The following is a 19,931-nucleotide window of genomic DNA, read 5'->3' as shown; positions in this document are numbered from 1 at the left end:
CCTGCTTTCAACTCTCGATGTAATTGTTGACATTAATAAAATTGAATGCCCCAGGCAAAGTAGGGATTCTAATACTTTTATAGTCAATTTGATCCACATAATCAGCCAAACCGTGTCATTTAATTTTCTAAAAATAAAGAAAAGGCAACAGATACTATATGCTTGGCGATACTTGAAAACAATTATTTATAACCAGATGTTATGTTTGGTAGAAATTTATTACTTTGCCAATGTTTTCTTAGTTCTTGTCAATTTCCCATCCTCCATCTCTCCTTTAAAATCTAGATTAAAAAAATGAGTATAAATGATTTTTAAGTCATTTATATAGTGGATGCAATGTATGCAGAAGTTTGGCAATAGGTGAATTTATAATAGCTGAGCTTGTGTATTATTATTGAATAGGGATTATTTTTCTTTCTTGTTAAACTTTTAAGTAATTTTTTGTTTCTTCTGTTCTTCAAGTCACTTAGTCACAAGTATAAATATTTTCCCTCCGATCTAGAAAAGGCGAGTCACTATAGGAGACACCGGTCTCGATCTCATTCGAGCAGTACTTTTGGTACAGGTCTGGGAGATGACAAATCAGAAATATCCGAGATTTACCCTAGCTTTTCCTGCTGCAGTGAGGCAACAAGACCGTCTGATGAAGGAGGTATCCAACACGAACCACTCTCAAAGCAAAGTCATTTTTTAAAAATGTATCACAAGCGTGTCTTTAACCCATTCTCCACCTTTGCACAAACATTTAGCCTGGTGTATTTGAAAATTTTACATTATGTTTAGAAAGTTGAGTCTTTTTTTCTTAAACTACTAATTTGCATTTTTGCATGTTTGTTTTCCCATCTTACTTCACTTGTTTCACTGCAAATGGGATCTTTAATGACAAAAAGGTCTTGGGATCTGCTGCGTGATCTGTTTCCACAGGAGTTGTGTGTGACGGATATATGCAGCTAGAGTGGAAACCTGAGTTCTGTGGGGTTTGTGTCTGACTTCCATTAAGGAAAATCAGTCTTACAGTTACATTTGAGTGGCTAAGAGGTTGCCCTGAATTTGTGTGTATTTAGATATTGATATACATTTGCAGACCAAGTTAGATCTTGCCAAAAAGAAATTGGGTTTGATCCTTGTAATGTGAGATTTTTTTTTAAAAAATGGAAAATACTGTTGATTGTTAATCATCATCTTTGTATTTTATATAACCATCCTTTTCCTCTACCTTCTCCTTTTTTCTACATCCAAGCTGATGGATTAGGTCTAGAACTTTTAGTTGAGATTGTTTTGGATGTTAAACTAATCTTGCTGATAAAGCTGTTATGAAAGGTTAAGAGTAAGGTGCAGCCCCCGCCACCTCCGCCCCTGCCACTACAATTGCATTTCAGTGCAGTGGAGAGGGCAGAAGACTGAAGCATGTAAGAACAAAAGCAATACTGAATTTCCTTTTCAACCACAAAGGTCGTATTGCTGAAATCCCTAAGGTAGGAAATTTTGATGTTGAGCAACCTAACATCTCGGTGGAAAAAGTAATGTGACTAAGGACCTGATAAAACTATGAAAGCTCTTGTAATTGTATAATTGTTTTTTACATTCATTAAAATAAAATGCTTGTGAGAATAAAATCACTTATATTCTATACATCTTAGATTATATATTCAGACTGGCCTAACTTGGTAGAAAGTTGTTTTTTTTTTAATTATAGCTTTATTGAGGTATAATTGACATATAAAATTGTAAGATATTTAAAGTGTGCCTTGTGATGATTTGATATACGTATACATTGTGAAAGGTTTAGTTAGGTAATGAACATATACGTTGTAAAAGGATTAGTTAGTTCATGAACTAACTAACCCATCTAGTTAATGAACACATCCATTGTGACTGCACAAAGTTGGGGTTCTCTTGCCTGATGCTCATAAAGAGCCAGTTATTACGGCATCAGCTTTTGAGAAAAGAAGAAAGCTTTATTGCAAGATTGATCTGCAAGGAGACAGGAGGCAACACTCTCAAATCTGTCTCCCCCATCCAGGGCTTGGGGCAAAATTTATGGGATAAAGGGCAGGGTGGTCTGAAGTGCAGAGATGGATGATTGGAGGTAAGGAAAAGTGAGGTAATTGATGATCTGTGCAAGCCTAGTCAAGCTTCCGGCTCTTCATAGGATGCGTGTTCTCCAAATATTGGTGTTGGCATGATCTCAGGGTGGAGTTTTCAGCCCCTTGATGTCAAAAGGGTCACTTACTGGTCATTTGCACAGGCCCGGTTGATGGGTTGGTGGTCTCAACCGGCCTGTACTGGACAAGGGGTCCTTTCTCAGTTCCTGGAAAACCACTCTTAGTTACTCTGTTGATAAGATGGGGTCAGTTGAACTGGTTCTGGAGGGCCCATGGTTACACCTTCACCTTGCATATTTATCTTTCTTTTGGTAAGAACATTTAAGTTCTACTCTCTTTGGAAATTTCAATTCTACAATACAGTGTTGTCAACCATAGTCACCATGTTATACATTAGATCCTCAGACCTTATTCATCTTATAACTGAAAGTTTGTACCCTTTTACCAACCTTTCCCTATCCATATCCTTCCCCAGCCCCTGGTAACCACTTTTCTACTCTCTGTTTCTGTGAGTTTGATGTTTTTGTTTTTTTTTAGATCCCACCCTGGTAGATAGTTTTTAAAGATCTCCTTTCTCTGTGGTTCTAGTGAAATGTTTGCCAACTAATTTTGTTCTCTTGTAGGTAAGATAGACATGAGGGAACTCCCCTTTCTGTGTCTGGTTCTCTAACAAAGCGTTCAGTAACTTCTTGAGATTTTTTTATTTTGGATTTGGCGTTATTGATTTCTCCATTCAGTGTCCCCTGTGGTTCTCAAGGTACACAATAATGTTGATGCTTAGTGAGATAAATAAAACCCAAAACAAATACAAAAATAAATTTCGATCAACCTTATTTAACTTTCCTCAGTCCAGCGTTGGAGTTGGTGTCTCTCCCAAATGCAGTGTACCTTAGAGTCTTTGCTTCAGCAGTGACCTTTTTACTTCGTGTCTGTACACACCAACACAGTGTTCATTCATTTATTCACCAAATGTTTATTGATTGTTCTTTGTACACCAGCCAAGAGCTCGGATCTGGCAGTGCATATAGCAGTGAGCCAAAGAGACATGCATCTGCTCCAAGGGCTTAGAGTCTGAGGGGACCCTGACATGAAGCAGATACTTACCCAAGTAATTTATAATTACGAACAGAGTAAGTGCTGTGAAGGGAGGGCATGGGGCAACAAGATGTATAACAGGGGAATTCCATCTGGCCTTGATGTCAGGGAAGGAAGATTTGAGCTGAGATGTTAATGTTAAATACTAGTTAACTAGGCCAAAGGAGCTTTGGGAGAAAAAATGTTTCTGATAGAACAGAGCACTGAAATGGTGTGTCAATGAGACATTCAAATGGAGGCATCAAATAGGCAGTTAGAGTTCAGAGGGGAAGGCTGCAGTGGAGATGAATGTGGAAGTCATCCTCTGTGTTGATGATAAGGTCTTGGATGAATCTCTGCAGAGAAGGAGAATTCGGAGACCCCTCCTGAAGATTTCTCGGCTCCCTCTGCACCAACAGATGAAGTCCAGGTTTGCTTGTCTCCAATTCCATTCTCTCCTCCAAGGCTGCATTGTAAAAACCCTCTGCTGTTGGTTCAGCTCTTTTTCCTCTTCTCAAGCCACAGCTCCTTCTGTTTTCTAATTATTTCTAACAAGAGGACCCTATACTATGCCAAATTGAATGAGAAAATATCTCCATTGAAAGAAAGTGTGTGTGTGTGTATATATATATATATATACACTTGCATTTCTATTAGAATTGGAGTAAGAGTAACACATGGTTAAGAGGGAATAATTACACTATTTACAATGGAGAATTTCAGACTGCGTGGAAGGTGGTGGGAGATTTTTGGCGGGAAGGGAGGGGTCTCGGTAACTCAGATAATGCCTTGTAAGAAAAGCTGACTCTTTGGAGGCATTTATAAACTTCTGTCATTCTCAGTTTCCTGTTACGAGGCCAAGATGCCCTGTCTTTAGTGACATTTCCTAATTTGGAAAATAGATATTGAAGTGTGAAGCAAAAGTAAAGATGTACCAGTAAGTTTTATCACAAACACAAGGGATGGTATACCCACAAGATATCTGAAAAGATTTTAGGATACTTGGGAGTATTCTAATTTCATTTATTTTAAGTGAAGCAAGGCACATTCTATCAGTTGGCACCTTATGTCTGTATTCAAATGATTAGTGATGTATCAGACCTGATATTCCTCAAACCATCTCCCCACTCCCCACGCCCCTCGCCCCCCAATTCTGCCAGGCTTTCGGGCTTCCCACTTGCTACGTGGCAGTTGGCAACTTTCTAGGGTCTGAAGTCAAACCCTTGGGAGTCATCCTGCATGCTTGTCCTTTACTCGCACCCCACATCCAGTGCGTTAACGAATCTTATCAGCTGTGCCAGGAAAAATATACCCAGAATCTGACTGCTTGTGCCCACCTCTGCCCTCACTGCTCGTCACCACTGCCGCCTTCTCTCCCTGAGCTCAGTGCAGAAGCTTCCTGACTGCTCTTGCCACTCCGCATCGCCAACCCTCTGCCTTGGTCTGTTCTCCATCGGGCAGCCAGAAGGATCTTTTTGAAACATAATCAGATCCTGTCACTCTTCTGCTACCGTTTCATTCTGAATATATCCCAAATCCTCACCATCACCTCTAAGGTCCTCATCCGATCTGGGCCCCGGCTGCCGCCCTGCCCTGAACTCATTTGCTGCCGTTCTCCATACACTCGTCCACTCCGGCCGTCCTGGTCTCCCTGCTTTACACAAAGCTTCCAAGAAAGCCCCCACCCTGGGCCTTTGTGCTTACTGTTCCTCCTGCCTGGAGTGCGCCCCCTCCCACCTTGCCCAGATATTTGCTTTCTTAGCCACATTTTTCGTCATGTTTCTGCTCGGATGTCACTTTCTCAGAGAGACCCTCTCCAACCACCAGAGATAAAATAGCACCTTCCAGTACTTTCTGTCCTTTTTACTCTGCTTTTTTTTTTGGTTCATCAGCTCTCAACACCACCACTCTTAATACCACTGCGCTATTATATATTTATTTATTTGCTTGTCTGTCTCTGCCTCCCTATCATGGAAGCCCCCCAAGAACAGGGATATAGGCTGTTTGTTACCACTCTATCTCCAGCTCTTAGAATAAGCACTCTGCAAATACTGGTGAATGAATGAAATGGCCAGATTAATATTTTAAAAACTAGACCCACGTATATAAATACATGTAAGTGTAATTTTTTTTTTAATATAAGATTCTACTGTGGAAGGCTTTCAAGGAAATTCTTCCATTTTTGTTTTGATATGTTTCAATGACATTAAAGCATAGCTGAAAATAAAACCTAAAGTGGAAACATTCCCAGGGTTTTTTTGTTTTTTGCTGGGAGGGAAGGGAAGCAGTGATATCCATGCCTTTTCGGTTGCTTTGAAGTTTAGGGGCCCCTTTGAAATGTGTACTATGTGGGCCCCAGTAAGGAGGTGCTGACTGACTCCATGGAAGAGGGGAACTTTTATGGTGATGACAGCTGTTTGATGAAAACCCTTGGTGTCTTTAGCAGTAACAGTTAATCATATGCATTTGTTTAAATACCATTCTAGACACTGAAAAGAATTTTAGAACAATACTTGTTCGCGTTAGATGAAGAAAAAAGAAAATGTTCATGTATGTTTAGAAATGCCATTTTTTCTTCCAGATTTTGTTGATTCCTTTAAATTTAGATTAGGCTTTTATATGATGAAATGTGTTCTCTCCCCGAGAGGTGTCTTTCATATTGGGTTGTCTCCCTGCTATTGAGGTGGCGTATGTGGCGATGTGGCAGCGCGCTGGACAGGGTGCTGTGCAACAGGACGAGATGGTGAACTTTGCTTCAGCTCTCTCACTACCTAGTCTGGGTTCTTGGCAGGTCATCTGGCTTTAATGGGCTCAGATTCCACGTCTGCAACAAGAAGGAGGTAGAACAAGGAGCTTTCTGAGATATTTTACATTTCCTAAGCCAAGGGCCATAAATTTCAATAGACTCTATTTTTTTTCTTTCTCTTCCTTCTCTGTATGAGAATGTATTTATGTCCTGAAGGTGATCTGTTTTACTTTGTGAATTAAGTGGCTGGGCAGTTATGAGAGTTGTAGTTTTTGGGTCCTTCTGAATCAGAGGAAATTCTGATTGTTAGGACAAAGGGTTAGATAATCAGCTCATTTCCTTGAGGCAAAAGTACAATGTTTTCCTCATTCACATTTGGTTTTCATGAGCATTAACATAGAAGCCTTCTCCTTTAAGTTTTTATCGTTGTTTTAGTTGTGTGTTTTTCATGATATTTTCCCATCTTGCTTTGATTGCGGAATATTTTCATTTTCTTATGTGATTATTCTGGTCTTTCTTTACTTTTCAGTGTGCTTTCCAAGGTATTAAGTTACCAAAGGGTTTTCATTTTACATCTCTACTGTGTTACTTTGATTCAATAAAGGAGGCTTTTATTTAAACTTCATCTAATTTTGTTTTGATTCTTGAATAGTATTATTTGAAATTATCTTTATTGCCTTTTGGTATTAGATTAGGTTAATTTATTTTCATTTGACACACTTCCTTGAGTGGAAATAGTCCTGATGGTTTCTGCTTATTTCACTGCGAGGTTTTCTTTGATCTTTGTGTTTGTTTTTTGTTCACTTGCCTGCAACATATATTTTCCTGCTGGTTTTACTTTGTATTTCTTTGCTTTTCCTTGACTTACAGCGTCTGCATTGCTAGTATTATTATGCTTTTGCCATCTCAGTGTTTACCCTTCTCAGTTTGAACTTGTGTTCAGTTTTGCTTCAAGTATTTTATGTATTTCTGTTTTCCTCTGGAGCATACAGGACATGGGAGTGTGATGGCGAAGGAAAAAAGCAGATGCACTTTTCAAAAGAGAAATCCTCAGGGTTCCAACCTCGTGAACTTTCCGTTTTGCTGTGAAAGAATCTTATTCAGATGACCTAGTCCTGCCTTCGCTGAGGGAAAACCAGTTTCTGAATTCTGTGACCACCCCAGCTAGGCTGTGCTTATAGCACTCCATCCCATGTAATATGTTCTCAAAAGAGGTTAGGTTGCAAGAGATGCTTTAGAACATTCTGGAACTTTCAGTATCTTGTCTGTAGGCATACCAAGAGGGCAGTGCACCAATTAAGTAGCCAATTGCCCTGATGTTTTATAGGCACCCATAACTCCGTCTGTTCATTCACCATACATTTATCTAGTATCTCCCATATGTGTGAGATGCTGGGAACATAAATATAAAATGTACAGTTATTGTCTTCAAAGAACTCAGATTCTAGTGGGTGAACCGGATACATAAACCAACTGTACTCAGGAAGGCATTATGATGGAGTAATGCATAACGTTAGAATTAGCCGGGCAGAGAAATGGGAAAGGAGTGTTTTAGGCAGTAAAGTAGCATATGAGAGAACATAGAGCCCGTTGGAAACTTGGTGTGTTTTGGCACATCTGGAGCCAGGGGGCCGTGTGTGTCTAGGAGACGGGCTGAAGAAGAGGAAGTCCAGTACCAGAGTGAGGACAGTGCTGCGCCACAGTCTTTCAGAGACAGGGTTCAACTGAACATAATTTCAGGGCACTTGCCTTGGGCTTTATCCTGCAGGAGCGTTAGAGGCTATTTAGAGAACCAGTTACCTAGACTATCAGGTAACTGAATCTCTGCCTTGGAGGTTTAATCCACTCAGGGAGCTTGTCTGAGAATCCAGTCTGCACTGGATGATTTAGATTCTCACCAAGAGAATTGACTACTTGGGCATCAAACGACCAGAAGGCCTTCTTAGAAGTCCTCTAGAGGGGCTGACGGTGTAGAGACAGCATTGTGGACCTTTATTTCAAACACCACAACTTCTCTTATTGTTGACATTTGTCATTAATGTAGAAGAGCAGAAATACCAACTCTAATGACTCCCAGACTCCAGACAAAATAGCCAACTGTTAGATGTTTAATAGGCATCTCAAATCTTATGTCGGAAGGCAAAATCTAATTTCCTTTCTTCCCCCACCAAACAAACACACACACACTTGTTCTTCTCTTTGTTCACCATCTCAGCTGATGAGATGATCATTCATTCACCCTAATACTCAGGCAAAAACCATAACATCGTCCTTATCACCTTTCTTCCTCTCACGCTTCACATCTAGTCCTTCTGTATGCCTGTTAGCTCTATCATCAAAATATATCTGTCCCAAATCCGGCCACTTCTCACCATTTCTACTGCACCCTGAGCTAATCTCCTTTGTATCTCCTTGAGATTGCAGAAAAAGGTTCCTGGTCTTTGTAATTCCATTCTTGCCCCCTTCGGTCTGGCCTCCACCCAGCTGCCAGTGATCCTTTAAAAACCTGCACCTGATCTCATTATATCCTTGCCCAAACTCCAGTGGCTTCCGATCACACTTAGACTAAAAACCAAGGTCTACTGTCTACAAAGCGTTGCATTGTCTGGTCCTCGATCATGTCTCTGATTTCATCTTCTATCAGCCTCCTTGCTCCAGCCACACAGATGTCCTCGCTATTTTAGCACACCAGGTGTTCTCCCACCTTGAGCTTTTACAATTTTAATTTTTAATTTCCTTGTGTTTTTGTGTTTTGTTTTGTTTGTGTTTGGTAAAAACACTTAAGATGGGAATTATCCTCTTAACATATTTTAAAGAGCACAATATATTGTTGACTACAGGTACTATGTTGTACAGCAGATCTCTAGAACTCATTCATCTTGCAAAACTGAAACTTTATACCCGTTGAGCAATAACTCCCCATTTCCCTCTCCCCTGGCAACCACCATTCTGTTCTCTGCTCTATGAACTTGACTATTTTAGATGCCTTGTATAAGTGGAATCATACATTATTTGCCCTTCTGTGACTAGCTTATTTCACTTAGCATAAAGCCCTCTAGGTTCAACCATGTTGTCGCAAATAGTAGGATTTCCTTCTTTTTTATGGCTGAATGATATTCCATTGTATGTATATAACACATTTTCTTTATCCATTCACCTGTCGATGAATGGCTATCGTGAATAGTGCCACAACGAACAAGGGGCCACAGACACCTCTTCAAGGTCAAGGAAATGCAGATCAAAACCACAATGAGATATCACCTCACATCTGTTAGGATGGCTATTATCAAAGCAAAAACAAAAGCAAAAAAAAAGATAACAAGTGTTGGTGAGGATGTGGAGAAATTGGAACCCTTATACATGTTAGTGGAAGTCGTAGAGTGGTGTAGCCATTATGGAAAACAGTATAGAGGTTCCTCAAAAAATTAAAAATAGAATTACAATATGATCCAGCAATCTTACTTCTGGGTATATATTCATAACTCTTTTTACTACCTGACATTTTATTATGTATTCGTTAGTTTATTTGTATAGTGTCTATGTCTCCCCAGAATATAAACTCTATTAGAACAGAATCTTTCTGTGTGCTTTGTTCTCTATTCTGTTAAGTAGCACGTAGAACAGTACCTGTGTTATAGTAGACACTCAATAAACATTGTTGACTATATAAATATATTGAAATTAAATTTGATCTGAAATGTAAAGAAACAGCTTTGCTACGTGTATTAAATCACTAAAACTTGGCATTAGTCTTTAATTTATTAGTGTCTACTTAAAGCTAAATTGACTTGAGAGTAATTGTACAATAATAATCCTTATAATTTTTTTAAAAAGCAGTAATATAAGGTGTATCGCTGGACTGTAACATCATAACCTATGTTTATTACAAAGTCTGAGTCAGCTAATGTCCTTTTATAACCAAGAAATCAGTAAATTATTTCTACATTAACACGTCTGTTCTCATATCAATACTTCTCAGCTCAGCGTTGTGTTTACTTTACTTATGACATCTGTCCTCAGTAGGGACTTGATGAAGTAGAAGTGCCTATCAGAATTCTGAAATTCATCCCTTCTATGGCTTCTATCTCAGTGTATTTTAGTTTATTGTTAGATGGTGGACTCCGTGGAGACAGAGAATGAATGTGGCATTTAGCTCTCCTTCCAGTACCTAGCAGAGCACTGGGAGTGCTCAGCGGGTAGATGGTGAATGGGAGGAGAGAAAATGCAAGAACAAGGCATCACTTCTCAGTTCAGCAAAGACCACTAGGATGTTAAAGTTCCTAAGGTCAATACCCACCATTAAAAGTTAAATTTACCGTTAAGTTGAGAACAGAAATATTAAACGCAGGCACAATAATAAACTATTAATATATTTTGAAAGTGATGGATATGTATCCAGCTAGCAGTGTTTCAAAATCTCTTTTGATATGAATAGAATCCATAAAGTCACAGTCCTTTGCCCACATTACTTTTTATGTTGATTCTCTTTTCCCGTTGAGGATATATGTTTTATGATTTATAGATGGCATTTTGCCCCAAGTTCAGTGTTATTGGCTTTTAGTGATAAGCATAGTTTTAAAATTAGATAACCAGAACAACCTACTAGGAAATACACTCCTGATTTTGAACTCTTTGTCTTCATTTAGAATAAACTTACCAGTATTTCTATATTAGCCACTACTTCAGTTTTCTGATTACTGATTGGCAATCCACAGCCCCACGGAAATAGCCAAATCCTTCCTAGCTTGACTTCTGTAAAGAAAATACATTCAACAGGAGAATCTCGGTTGTGTTCTTTTCCTCGGTATTTGAGTGTTATTTCTAGTCTGAATTTGAGAAGTTTGCTATTATCTGTCAAAAAAGTGATGTTTTAGTATTTTCATTTAAGTTTAGGAAGATTTAAAGAGTTGATGATTGAAATACTAAATGTGGTGAAATTAATTTATAGAGAAGTGAATGATTCTATTATAATGTAAAATCTAATTAGTAGAATGTTACATGATTATATTTAGCCATCTAGCCTATAAAAAAACACATACTGTGAATTGTTAGAAACTTTTAGTTAGTTCTATTGCTCCCCCAAGATACAGGTTCAGGATCCTGATTGAATTTGGAGTCCTTAGAGAAACTCATATTCCTAGTATCAATAGACTTAGAATGAAAGAAACGTCATAAGTTTCCTTTTCTGAGTGTGAAGTTGGGGAATGGATCAAATACTAATGAATAGCACTTGTTCCAAGAAGCACATGTGTCTTTCATTGATTTGCCAAAATTAAATCAAAGAGTTCCATATGTGTATGAAGGAGAAACATCTGACACTTAAAGTAGCAAACAATAAAACATTAAAAATATATTTCCTGTGAAGCTGAGTTGATTGGGAAAAAGAGAAGATTTGATCATCAGGAAGGCTATAAATGTGGCTATAGCATATGCATCAAAGGAGAAAACTGGACGAGCTTTATAAATTGTAACGTGGTGTACGTGTAAAGGAGAGAACAGGTATTCTTGTTTTTCGTATTGTTGAGCATTTGCAGTGAGAATGGAAATAGTAATTTTTGGTTTGTATGGATCAAAATTGATGTCCAAGTTGGATAATAGACTGCGTATACATACATATTTACATATCTGTCTTATATATCAAACAGTAAAGTCGTAATGTTATCTTTGGAGACAAGAATTTCCTTGCTCTCCCCCAACTTCCTATTTCATCCAGGTGACTCCCATCCTACCGCCCCAAGCCCCAGGCTAGTAGATCATGGAGACTGGATCCTGACTCTACAGGAACTGCTTACAATTTCCATGGGCTGATACAGCTGGGTGATGTGTTGAGTTTTTGCATTTTGTTTGTTCATTATCTCCTGCTGCCCAGGCTCGTTGTCATGTGCTGCCTTTCTTGGGGCCAGATTCCCTACTCCTTATTGCCTGATATTCCCCCCAGAATATGCCCGATCTGTCCATGCCACATTTTTCAGACATTCTGGTTTTTGGTCTTTATCTCACATCGCGTACCTGACCCATGTGTACTGAACTTGGTGTTTACTACCCTGTCTGTCAAGCTCTTTCCTAGATCCCATCTAAATGTCCTTATACTCGTGTGTCTTTGATCACAATGACCTGTTGCTCACGTCCCTACCTGACGGTGACTCTTCATACCTGCCTATTTCTCCAGCCCCAGCCACTCATCTTGAACTTAGAGCTTGAGCTCTGGGAGGCCCAGACAATCCTTTACATTCATTTTTCCCCATTTCTTTATCTTCACATCATGTCAGGGACACATTGAGTCTGTTTCATGTACGTCTTTTGGCTAACAAAAATATACCCACTCATTCAGAAATGTAACCAATACTGAGATATGTCTATATATGATATTTAGTGTGGCTTGTCCCTAAGGGTGTCTAATGTAAAACTGTGTTTGGGAACTCCTTGTGGGTTGATGATATTCTCTAAGAGTCAGTATTTGAATTGTTTAGTGCAAGAGTACGCCAAATGCATAGTCCAGTTTTAAGTCTTTAAAAATATTATATATAGTTATCCAATAAGTATTTGCAGAATAGCCTCTGCAATGGCATAGTGAGAATTGCTTTCATTGTGCCTGAATAATGAATCTTCCTATGTAAGATGGATCCACACAATATTGGCAATAGTATCACTGAGGAAAACTGGGATTTGCTATGAGCTGACTTTTCAGTCCTGGCATAATTAGTGTCCAAAAGCTGGTGATATGGTTTACCTAAATGGAAGCAGCATCCCCGTCTACCTGTATCCTTAAGTTCTTTATTGCTTTTGTCTTATCAAAGAACTGACCCAAATTATTTAGTTCTCATTTTATTTAGTTCTTAAATTATTTGGTCAGGAAACTACATATATATCCATTCTGTACATTCCTTTATTTTGTTTTGGAGCATGGCATGCCTGTGTGCATGTGGACACACATATGTACTGTATGGATTTTGTGCCATGAGAATATTATTAAAGCCTCTATAATTTGGGGCAGAAATTATTTCCTTTTCCATCAGACACAGTCCCGCTTATATTTGTGGTTTGGGTTACAGTTAAAAGTTGGGGAGTTTATCCTGGCTTACATAGCTAAAAATTAGAAGCAAATCTGAGGAAAAAAAATGCAAGTTGAAATTCAAATCTAAATATAGGAGTAAATTAGCTAGATTATTCTGGAGAAAAAAAGCAGATATTCTTAAATCTAAAGCTCTCTAGTTCTAGTCAAGCCATATTATGTCTTAGCTCAGTTCTGTCAGAAAACATTCACAGATTTATTTTTTCCTAGAGAAAAACCAGTTAGCTTTGAAATAAAAACATACTGCTTTTTTGAGCTTTCGAGCCTAATTAAGTTTAACTGGCAGATAATTTAAAATATAACTAATTTTGTGGTGTTTTTCAATATTTAGAAATTGCAGAGTCCCCAATCAGTATTTTAGAAGCTCTTACTTGTGATGACTAAGCTGAATATATAAATGAAGTGATCAGATGTAATGCATGTATGCATAGCTCTAAAAAGTACATAATCTATATATGTTTTCCTATGCAGTTAACAGGTAATTAGGAATCTTTAAATATTCAACTTATATCTGATTAAAGCAGCATTATAAGTCTATTTAAGTTTAGGGAAGAATATAGTTAAATAATTGTGTTTTCAACTAAATTCTTAGCATGTGTGTGGGAGTAGAGCTTGTCACTATGCTAATACTGACTTGGGGGAGTAACATTTTTCTGGCAGTGTTAGGTGGCATCATGATGGGAGTCTTCGCTGCTCAGTGGGAAAGTGGTTGAAGTCATATTAGGAGATGTGATTTGAACATAGACTTGAAATTATTCATACAGGATAAGGTGACTGAATGACAATTGCCCTGGGTAAAATAGGATACTATTGGCAATGGGAAGAAGAAACCAAGATTACACACACGCACACACACACACACACACACACACACACACGCTCCAGAGACTTATCAAATACCAAAATGACCCTTAAAAGAAATCTGAAAGCCGTTGCTTCAGAAGTGATGCTACTGTGTGATTTGAGCTTGCTTTTCCAAAAGTGAATGAATTATTGTCACTATAAATCTTCCAGAGATGTTCTAGCACACCTCAGCCAGCACATTCACATAAACTTCTTGTGGGGTTTATACCCAAAGTTTACCACAGAAAAGTCAGTGACAACCAGAGTCACCTCTGTGAGCATGACAATCCTGACTCGCGTGTCTTCCAAGCGTTAAACCCCTTTTTCTTTTACCTTCCCTTCCTCTCCTGTCTGCACCAGGACAGGGAGGCAGGAATGAATGGTGGACTGCCAACTCTGCCGACCTCAGATTAAGTCCTCACAACTTCTAGAAGCTTCTCTGCTCTCTAGACCATAGTGCTCCTTCACGTACCTGAATTCACAATGCTCACTTGTAAATTTATCTTAGATGCTCTTGTCATTTGTTCCATATCATTTTGGTGTGGGATAGTCAAGAGTTTGGGTTCTAGAGTCAGACTGTTGACATTTACTTATTTTTTTTTTTTTTGTGAGGAAGATCAGCCCTGAGCTGACATCCATGCTAATCCTCCTCTTTTTGCTGAGGAAGACCGGCTCTGAGCTAACATCTATTGCCAATCCTCCTCCTTCATTTCTTTTCCCCCCAAAGCCCCGCTAGATAGTTGTATGTCATAGTTGCACATCCTTCTAGTTCCTGTATGTGGGACGCGGTCTCAGCATGGCCGGAGAAGCGGTGCGTCTGTGCGCACCAGAGATCCGAACCCGGGCCGCCAGCAGCGGAGCGCGGGCACTTAACCGCTAAGCCACGGGGCCAGCCCTTGACATTTAAATAGTAGCTCCCACGTCGCTCTGATGTTTTTGACCACATTACTTAATCTCACTAACCTTCAGATTCTCCATCTGTAACAGTGGGCATTTACACTCTGTAAAATGGTGACTATTACATCAGCTAATGCATGTGACATGATAAGCACAGGGCTTGGCATGTTGTAAGTGAGGGGACCGACCATCCCAATTTGCCTGAGACTAAGGGGGTTCCTGGGAAGCAGAAACTTTCAGGGCTAAAACTGGGAAAGTCCTGAGCAAACTGAGTTGGTCCCCTAGTCAAAAGCATTTCATTTATATTATTCAAATTTTATTGTATTCGTGTTTTATATTCCTCAGGAAGCAGAATCCTATGTTACCTCTTTTCCCATTAAGTTTCACAGGGCCACATATCTAGTTGCTTAAATATTTTCATGTGTGTTTTATTTTCTTAAAAGAAGTTTCCAACACCTTATAGTAATATAGTTTATCTAAGGCCAGAAAATTAAAACAAAGATGGTATGGGAGTCTAGAAGAAGAAAATTGTTAGGAACCTAGTATTGGCTTAAGAGAGAAGTTTTTGATTTGCGAAGACATTTTTGGCTGCACAGTCCCCCTTTCCTCTCAGCTGGTGACTAGGTCCTGCTCTGGTCAGCCCCCAGGAAGTGAGGTGGGCTTCCATTAGTCTGCTCCCCCTTGGTGGTGCCTCGTGGTGCTTACCTCACCAGGAGTGTTGCATATTAGCTCTGTATTGTTCTCCAGTGAGCTTCCTCATGACTCAGATTTCTTCCCAGAAGCCCCGGTTGTTTCTTGAGTTGCAGATTTAAACATTTGCCTCCACAAATATTAGAAACAAGTCGGGCCGGCCCCGTGGCTCAGCGGTTAAGTGCGCGCGCTCCGCTACTGGTAGCCCGGGTTCGGATCCCGGGCGCGCACCAACACACCGCTTCTCCAGCCATGCTGAGGCTGCGTCCCACATACAGCAACTGGAAGGATGTGCAGCTATGACATACAACTATCTATTGGGGCTTTGGAGGGGGGGAAAAAAGGAGGAGGATTGGCAATAGATGTTAGCTCAGAGCCAGTCTTCCTCAGCAAATAAAGAGGAGGATTAGCATGGATGTTAGCTCAGGGCTGATCTTCCTCACACACACACACAAAATATATATATATATAGAAACAAGTCATGCGGGCGGGCTGTTCTGACCGCTGTAACACAATAACCTAAACTGGATGGGTGGCTTGTAAACAACAGACATTTATTCCTCACACTTCTGGAGGCTGGAAGTCTGAGATCAGGGTGCCAACATGGTTGAGTCTGGTGACCTCTTCCCAGTTGCAGACTGCCATCTTCTCTTTATGTCCTCACATGATGGAAAGACAGCTAAATAGCTCTCTGGGCTCTTCTCGTAAGGGCACTAATCCCATTCATGAGGGCTTCACCCTTGTGACTTAATCACTTCACAAAGGCCCCTCCAAATACCATCACATTGGGGGCTAGGATTTCACCATATGAATTTTGGGGAGACACAAACATTCAGTCCATTGCAGGAGGAGATAGGGAATTGGGGAATAGCACTAAATAGGGTCACATGTGCTCCTAAATTTGTGTCAGCTGGGGGAGAAGGGAGCCAACAGCAGCTCAGTGGTTCTTCACCATGACTGTCTGTTTGAATCACTTGGAAGATTTAAAAAATAAAACACCAGTCCAATCCCTCCTCCTCCCACCCCAGAGATTCTGATTTAATTGGTCTGGAGGACCTGGACATGGTGTGGTTTTAAAAGATCCCAGGTGAATTTAATATGCAGCCAGGAAGCCCACTGCTGATTCCTCCTCTGTCTCTTTTTTCCTTTCCTTCCCACAGTTCATTGCCCCTGCCTGAGCTGAAAATTTAACATAGTGAAAATAGTAGTGATTGCTTTTATTTTTACATATGATTGCCAGAGTTTGAGCACTTACTTTGTATCACAGTGATGATTATGCATGTCTTTAAAACTTGGTAGTTTTAACTCAGTTGTAGATCATTTCATTTTTATGTTAAAGTCTGTTATTCATAGTTTATTATGTAGCAAGCCTGTTTCTTAGGCAATTGTCTTTTCACAGCTTATCACTAAAAACCAACAAACTAAAACCTAGAGGCAATCTGGCTTGTTTCTGTTTTCTGCAGGGAAGGAAAAGAATGTTCCATTGTGCTAGGAATTCTCTCAGATTAAAAAGTAGCATCTTGTTGCTGGATTAGGCATAAATGTTGTGGATTTAGTAGCCACTTAACGGCTTGTGGAGAGAATCAGATGCCATGAGGACCTGAGGCTCTGACATGGAACTCTTGATGGCTCGTGCAAACACTATTTGAGCAAAATGGTCCACATCATGGGCCTATTTTATTACCAATTACTCCACCACCTTGAGATCTAGAGATCTAGATGAGATCTAGTTAGGATCCATTCATTATTTAATATTTTGTGCAAAACTAGCCATGTCTTCATACTCTTTTTTATATCTGTATTCAGTTAGCAATCCTCCTGTGACTGTCTAAACAGAAATTCTTTGTCCTAAAAAAAAAAAACCTCATTAAGTTCTTTGACATGCAATAGCTGATAAAACTGTGTCAAGTGTTAGAAAATATGACAGTAATTTCATTGCAGTCTATATTTATTATTGGAAAACTTCTGAAGGGCGATTTTCAAAAAAATAAGCCTATAAGAAAAACCCCAAAATTATTTTGTCTGTTCATGTTATGTCTATAGCTAGCCAATTGCTACAGAGTGAATGCTTGTGTGTTCCCCCCAAATTCCTATGTTGAAATCCTAACCCCTAATGTGATGGTGTTAGGAGATGTGGCCTTTGGGAGGTGTTAGGTCATTAGAGTGGAGCCCTTGTTGCTGAACTAGTTCGTTTTTCCCATCACCCAGAGAGCCAAACACCCAGATGATGAGATTGCAGCAGAAAGAGGGTTTTAACCACAAGGCAGCAAAGCGAAGTGGTAGAATGAGTCTCACATCTGCCTCCCTGAAAATGGGATGTTTATGGGGCAAGGTGGGCTGAAGTGTGGAGATAGATGATTGGAGGTGAGGAGAGGTGAGGTAACTGATCTGCACAAGCGTAGTCAAACTTCATGCCTCTTCATAGGACGCGTGTTCACAAAATGGTGGCGTTAGCATGATCTGAGGGTGGAGTTTTTAGCCTCTTCACGTCAAAAGGTCACTTATCAGGCATTGGTGCAGGCCCAGTTGGTGGGTTGCTGGTCTAAACTGGCCTGAACTGGACAAGGGGGTCCTAATTCCTGAAAAACAGCTCAAACACCCATTACCGTGGTGACCCAGGTGCCAGGGAGATGTTATCTTTAGGGACCTAGTGGGAGTCAGATAGCATATTGCCTAAACAGCATAGTTAACAATGGGCAGGTAAACAACTAAAAAAGCTATAATCGGTAATTGCAAAAAAAGGAAAAAAAAACCTCTAGTTGCTAGCTACCCAATCATCAATGGCTAACGCTGTACCGGTTTCACCCTCATGAATGAGATTTAGCGCCTTTATAAAAGAGGCCCCAGAGAGCTCCCTCACCCCTTCCTACATGTAAGGACACAGTGATTTGAACCAGGAAGTGGGACCTCAACAGCATTGAATCTGCCGAACCCTTTATCTTGGACTTCCCGGTTTCCATAACTGTGAGAAATAAATGTTTATTGTTTAAGTCATCCAGTCTATGGTGTTTTGTTATAGCAGCCTGAATGGGCTAAAGCATCAATAAGGGACTGCTTTTGTTTATACCATTTGTATTTGGAGTTTGGCTAGCTACTGTAACTCTGTAGTCATTGGGAGGCTTTCAAAACCTCCATTGCATCTTTAATGACTGGAGACCTTTATTGGGGTGTCACTATGCAGAGATAATTGTTCTGCCGCCTTCCTGATTAATCTCTCAGCCTCTGTATTTTTATTCTGTAAAGTGTGAGTGATATCTATTTTAGACAGTTGTTCTGATAACTAAAAGACAACATATAAAGCACCATGTGCACCGAGGACACTTACATAATACCCCTCTTCTTTCACCTCTGGGTGCATCCCCAAAGTGGACTTCTTCTATCACTGTGGGTGCATTTTTTGGGGTTCATTTAATCTGTGTATGTTTGCATTGTATTCCTCATTTTTCCAATTTCAGATTTGTGAAGCCTCCTAAAAATTTTTCTTCCTCTATTTTCATATTCTGTTTTGTGATCTTCATGTCTGCTTACTTCTTCATCTTAGTTTTATCTCCTTCCATCGTAAGAATAAACATTAAATAGAAAATATTCGTATTAGCTGTTTGTGGAAGAAATTTATTGTGTGCAAATGGATATTTTGGTTTTATAAATACTATAGGACATTCCGAATAGATCCTGAACGCCTGAGAGCTTTAGTCAGTTTCCAGATCTCTGGTCAATAATCTTACCAATGTGAAATGAAAGTTGAGTCACACTCTGTGTTTTGGTATTGTCTTAGGGTAACGAAAGCTATTGTTTTATGACTTTTGTGTTATTGAAATAAAAAACCCTCAAACTCAAGACTCTTGGGTTGGGAGACCATCGTACTTTTATCATCATCCATCTGTACCAGTGCTGGTGGGACCTGACCACTAGTTTAATAAAGAGGGCACTGTGTGTTTTACTCTCTCATAAAAAGTCCTTGTTTGTTGCAAAATTAGCCTAACACCTTGCTTTTGCAAAACCCTTTGAATTCCATATTTTCATGGAATAAATCTCAAATTCACACGGAATAACTATCTTACAACCGAATTCTTAATAAACCCAATTTCCAAAGCCTTTGCTTTAAATTTCTTCTTGCTTGTTTTACATGTGTTTCATAAAATGCATTCGTGTAGCAAAACAATAAAAAAGTGATGTCTGTGCCTCTTTTTAAATTGGCATTTGCTTTTAGTGAGTTGATTCCTCTGGGCTTGCAGTTATGTTGTTTTGTAGCTTTAATAGGAGCTTCCTTAAACCTCTGTTTATTGTACCAGGTATAAAGTAGATAACAAGGTTTGATAACCCCAAAGGAACTTGCATTAAGTAATGCAGGCAGAGAGGGAAGTGGAAGTAATCAATAAAGCCATGAAGAGAAATCATAAGGACGAAATAGATTATATTTACTCCAAGGTTTCTCATTCTAAACTCTCTCTCCTGCTCTCTCAAACCCACGCATATTTAGGACAAATACATTACTTTCTTTTCC

The 19,931-nt window shown here is 39.5% G+C and overlaps 1 protein-coding gene across 8 annotated transcripts in view; it reads left to right on the top strand.

Annotated features, from left to right (window-relative positions):
- Positions 1-19,931, top strand: part of NEBL (nebulette) — a 342,489-nt gene that overhangs the window by 312,214 nt on the left and 10,344 nt on the right. The window contains exon 26 of one of the 8 annotated variants that reach the window (XM_058532533.1): positions 503-652. The exons of the other annotated variants lie outside the window; for them this stretch is intronic. Within the exon in view, the coding sequence (XP_058388516.1) occupies positions 503-652 (150 nt within the window). The remainder of the gene's footprint in view (positions 1-502; positions 653-19,931) is intronic. 8 annotated transcript variants of the gene reach the window in all.

The sequence above is a fragment of the Diceros bicornis genome, chromosome 36 (genome assembly GCF_020826845.1).
Source record: "Diceros bicornis minor isolate mBicDic1 chromosome 36, mDicBic1.mat.cur, whole genome shotgun sequence".
NCBI lineage: Eukaryota > Metazoa > Chordata > Mammalia > Perissodactyla > Rhinocerotidae > Diceros > Diceros bicornis.
Note: the sequence above shows the minus strand (reverse complement) of the source record. Positions and strands in the feature narration are given on the sequence as shown.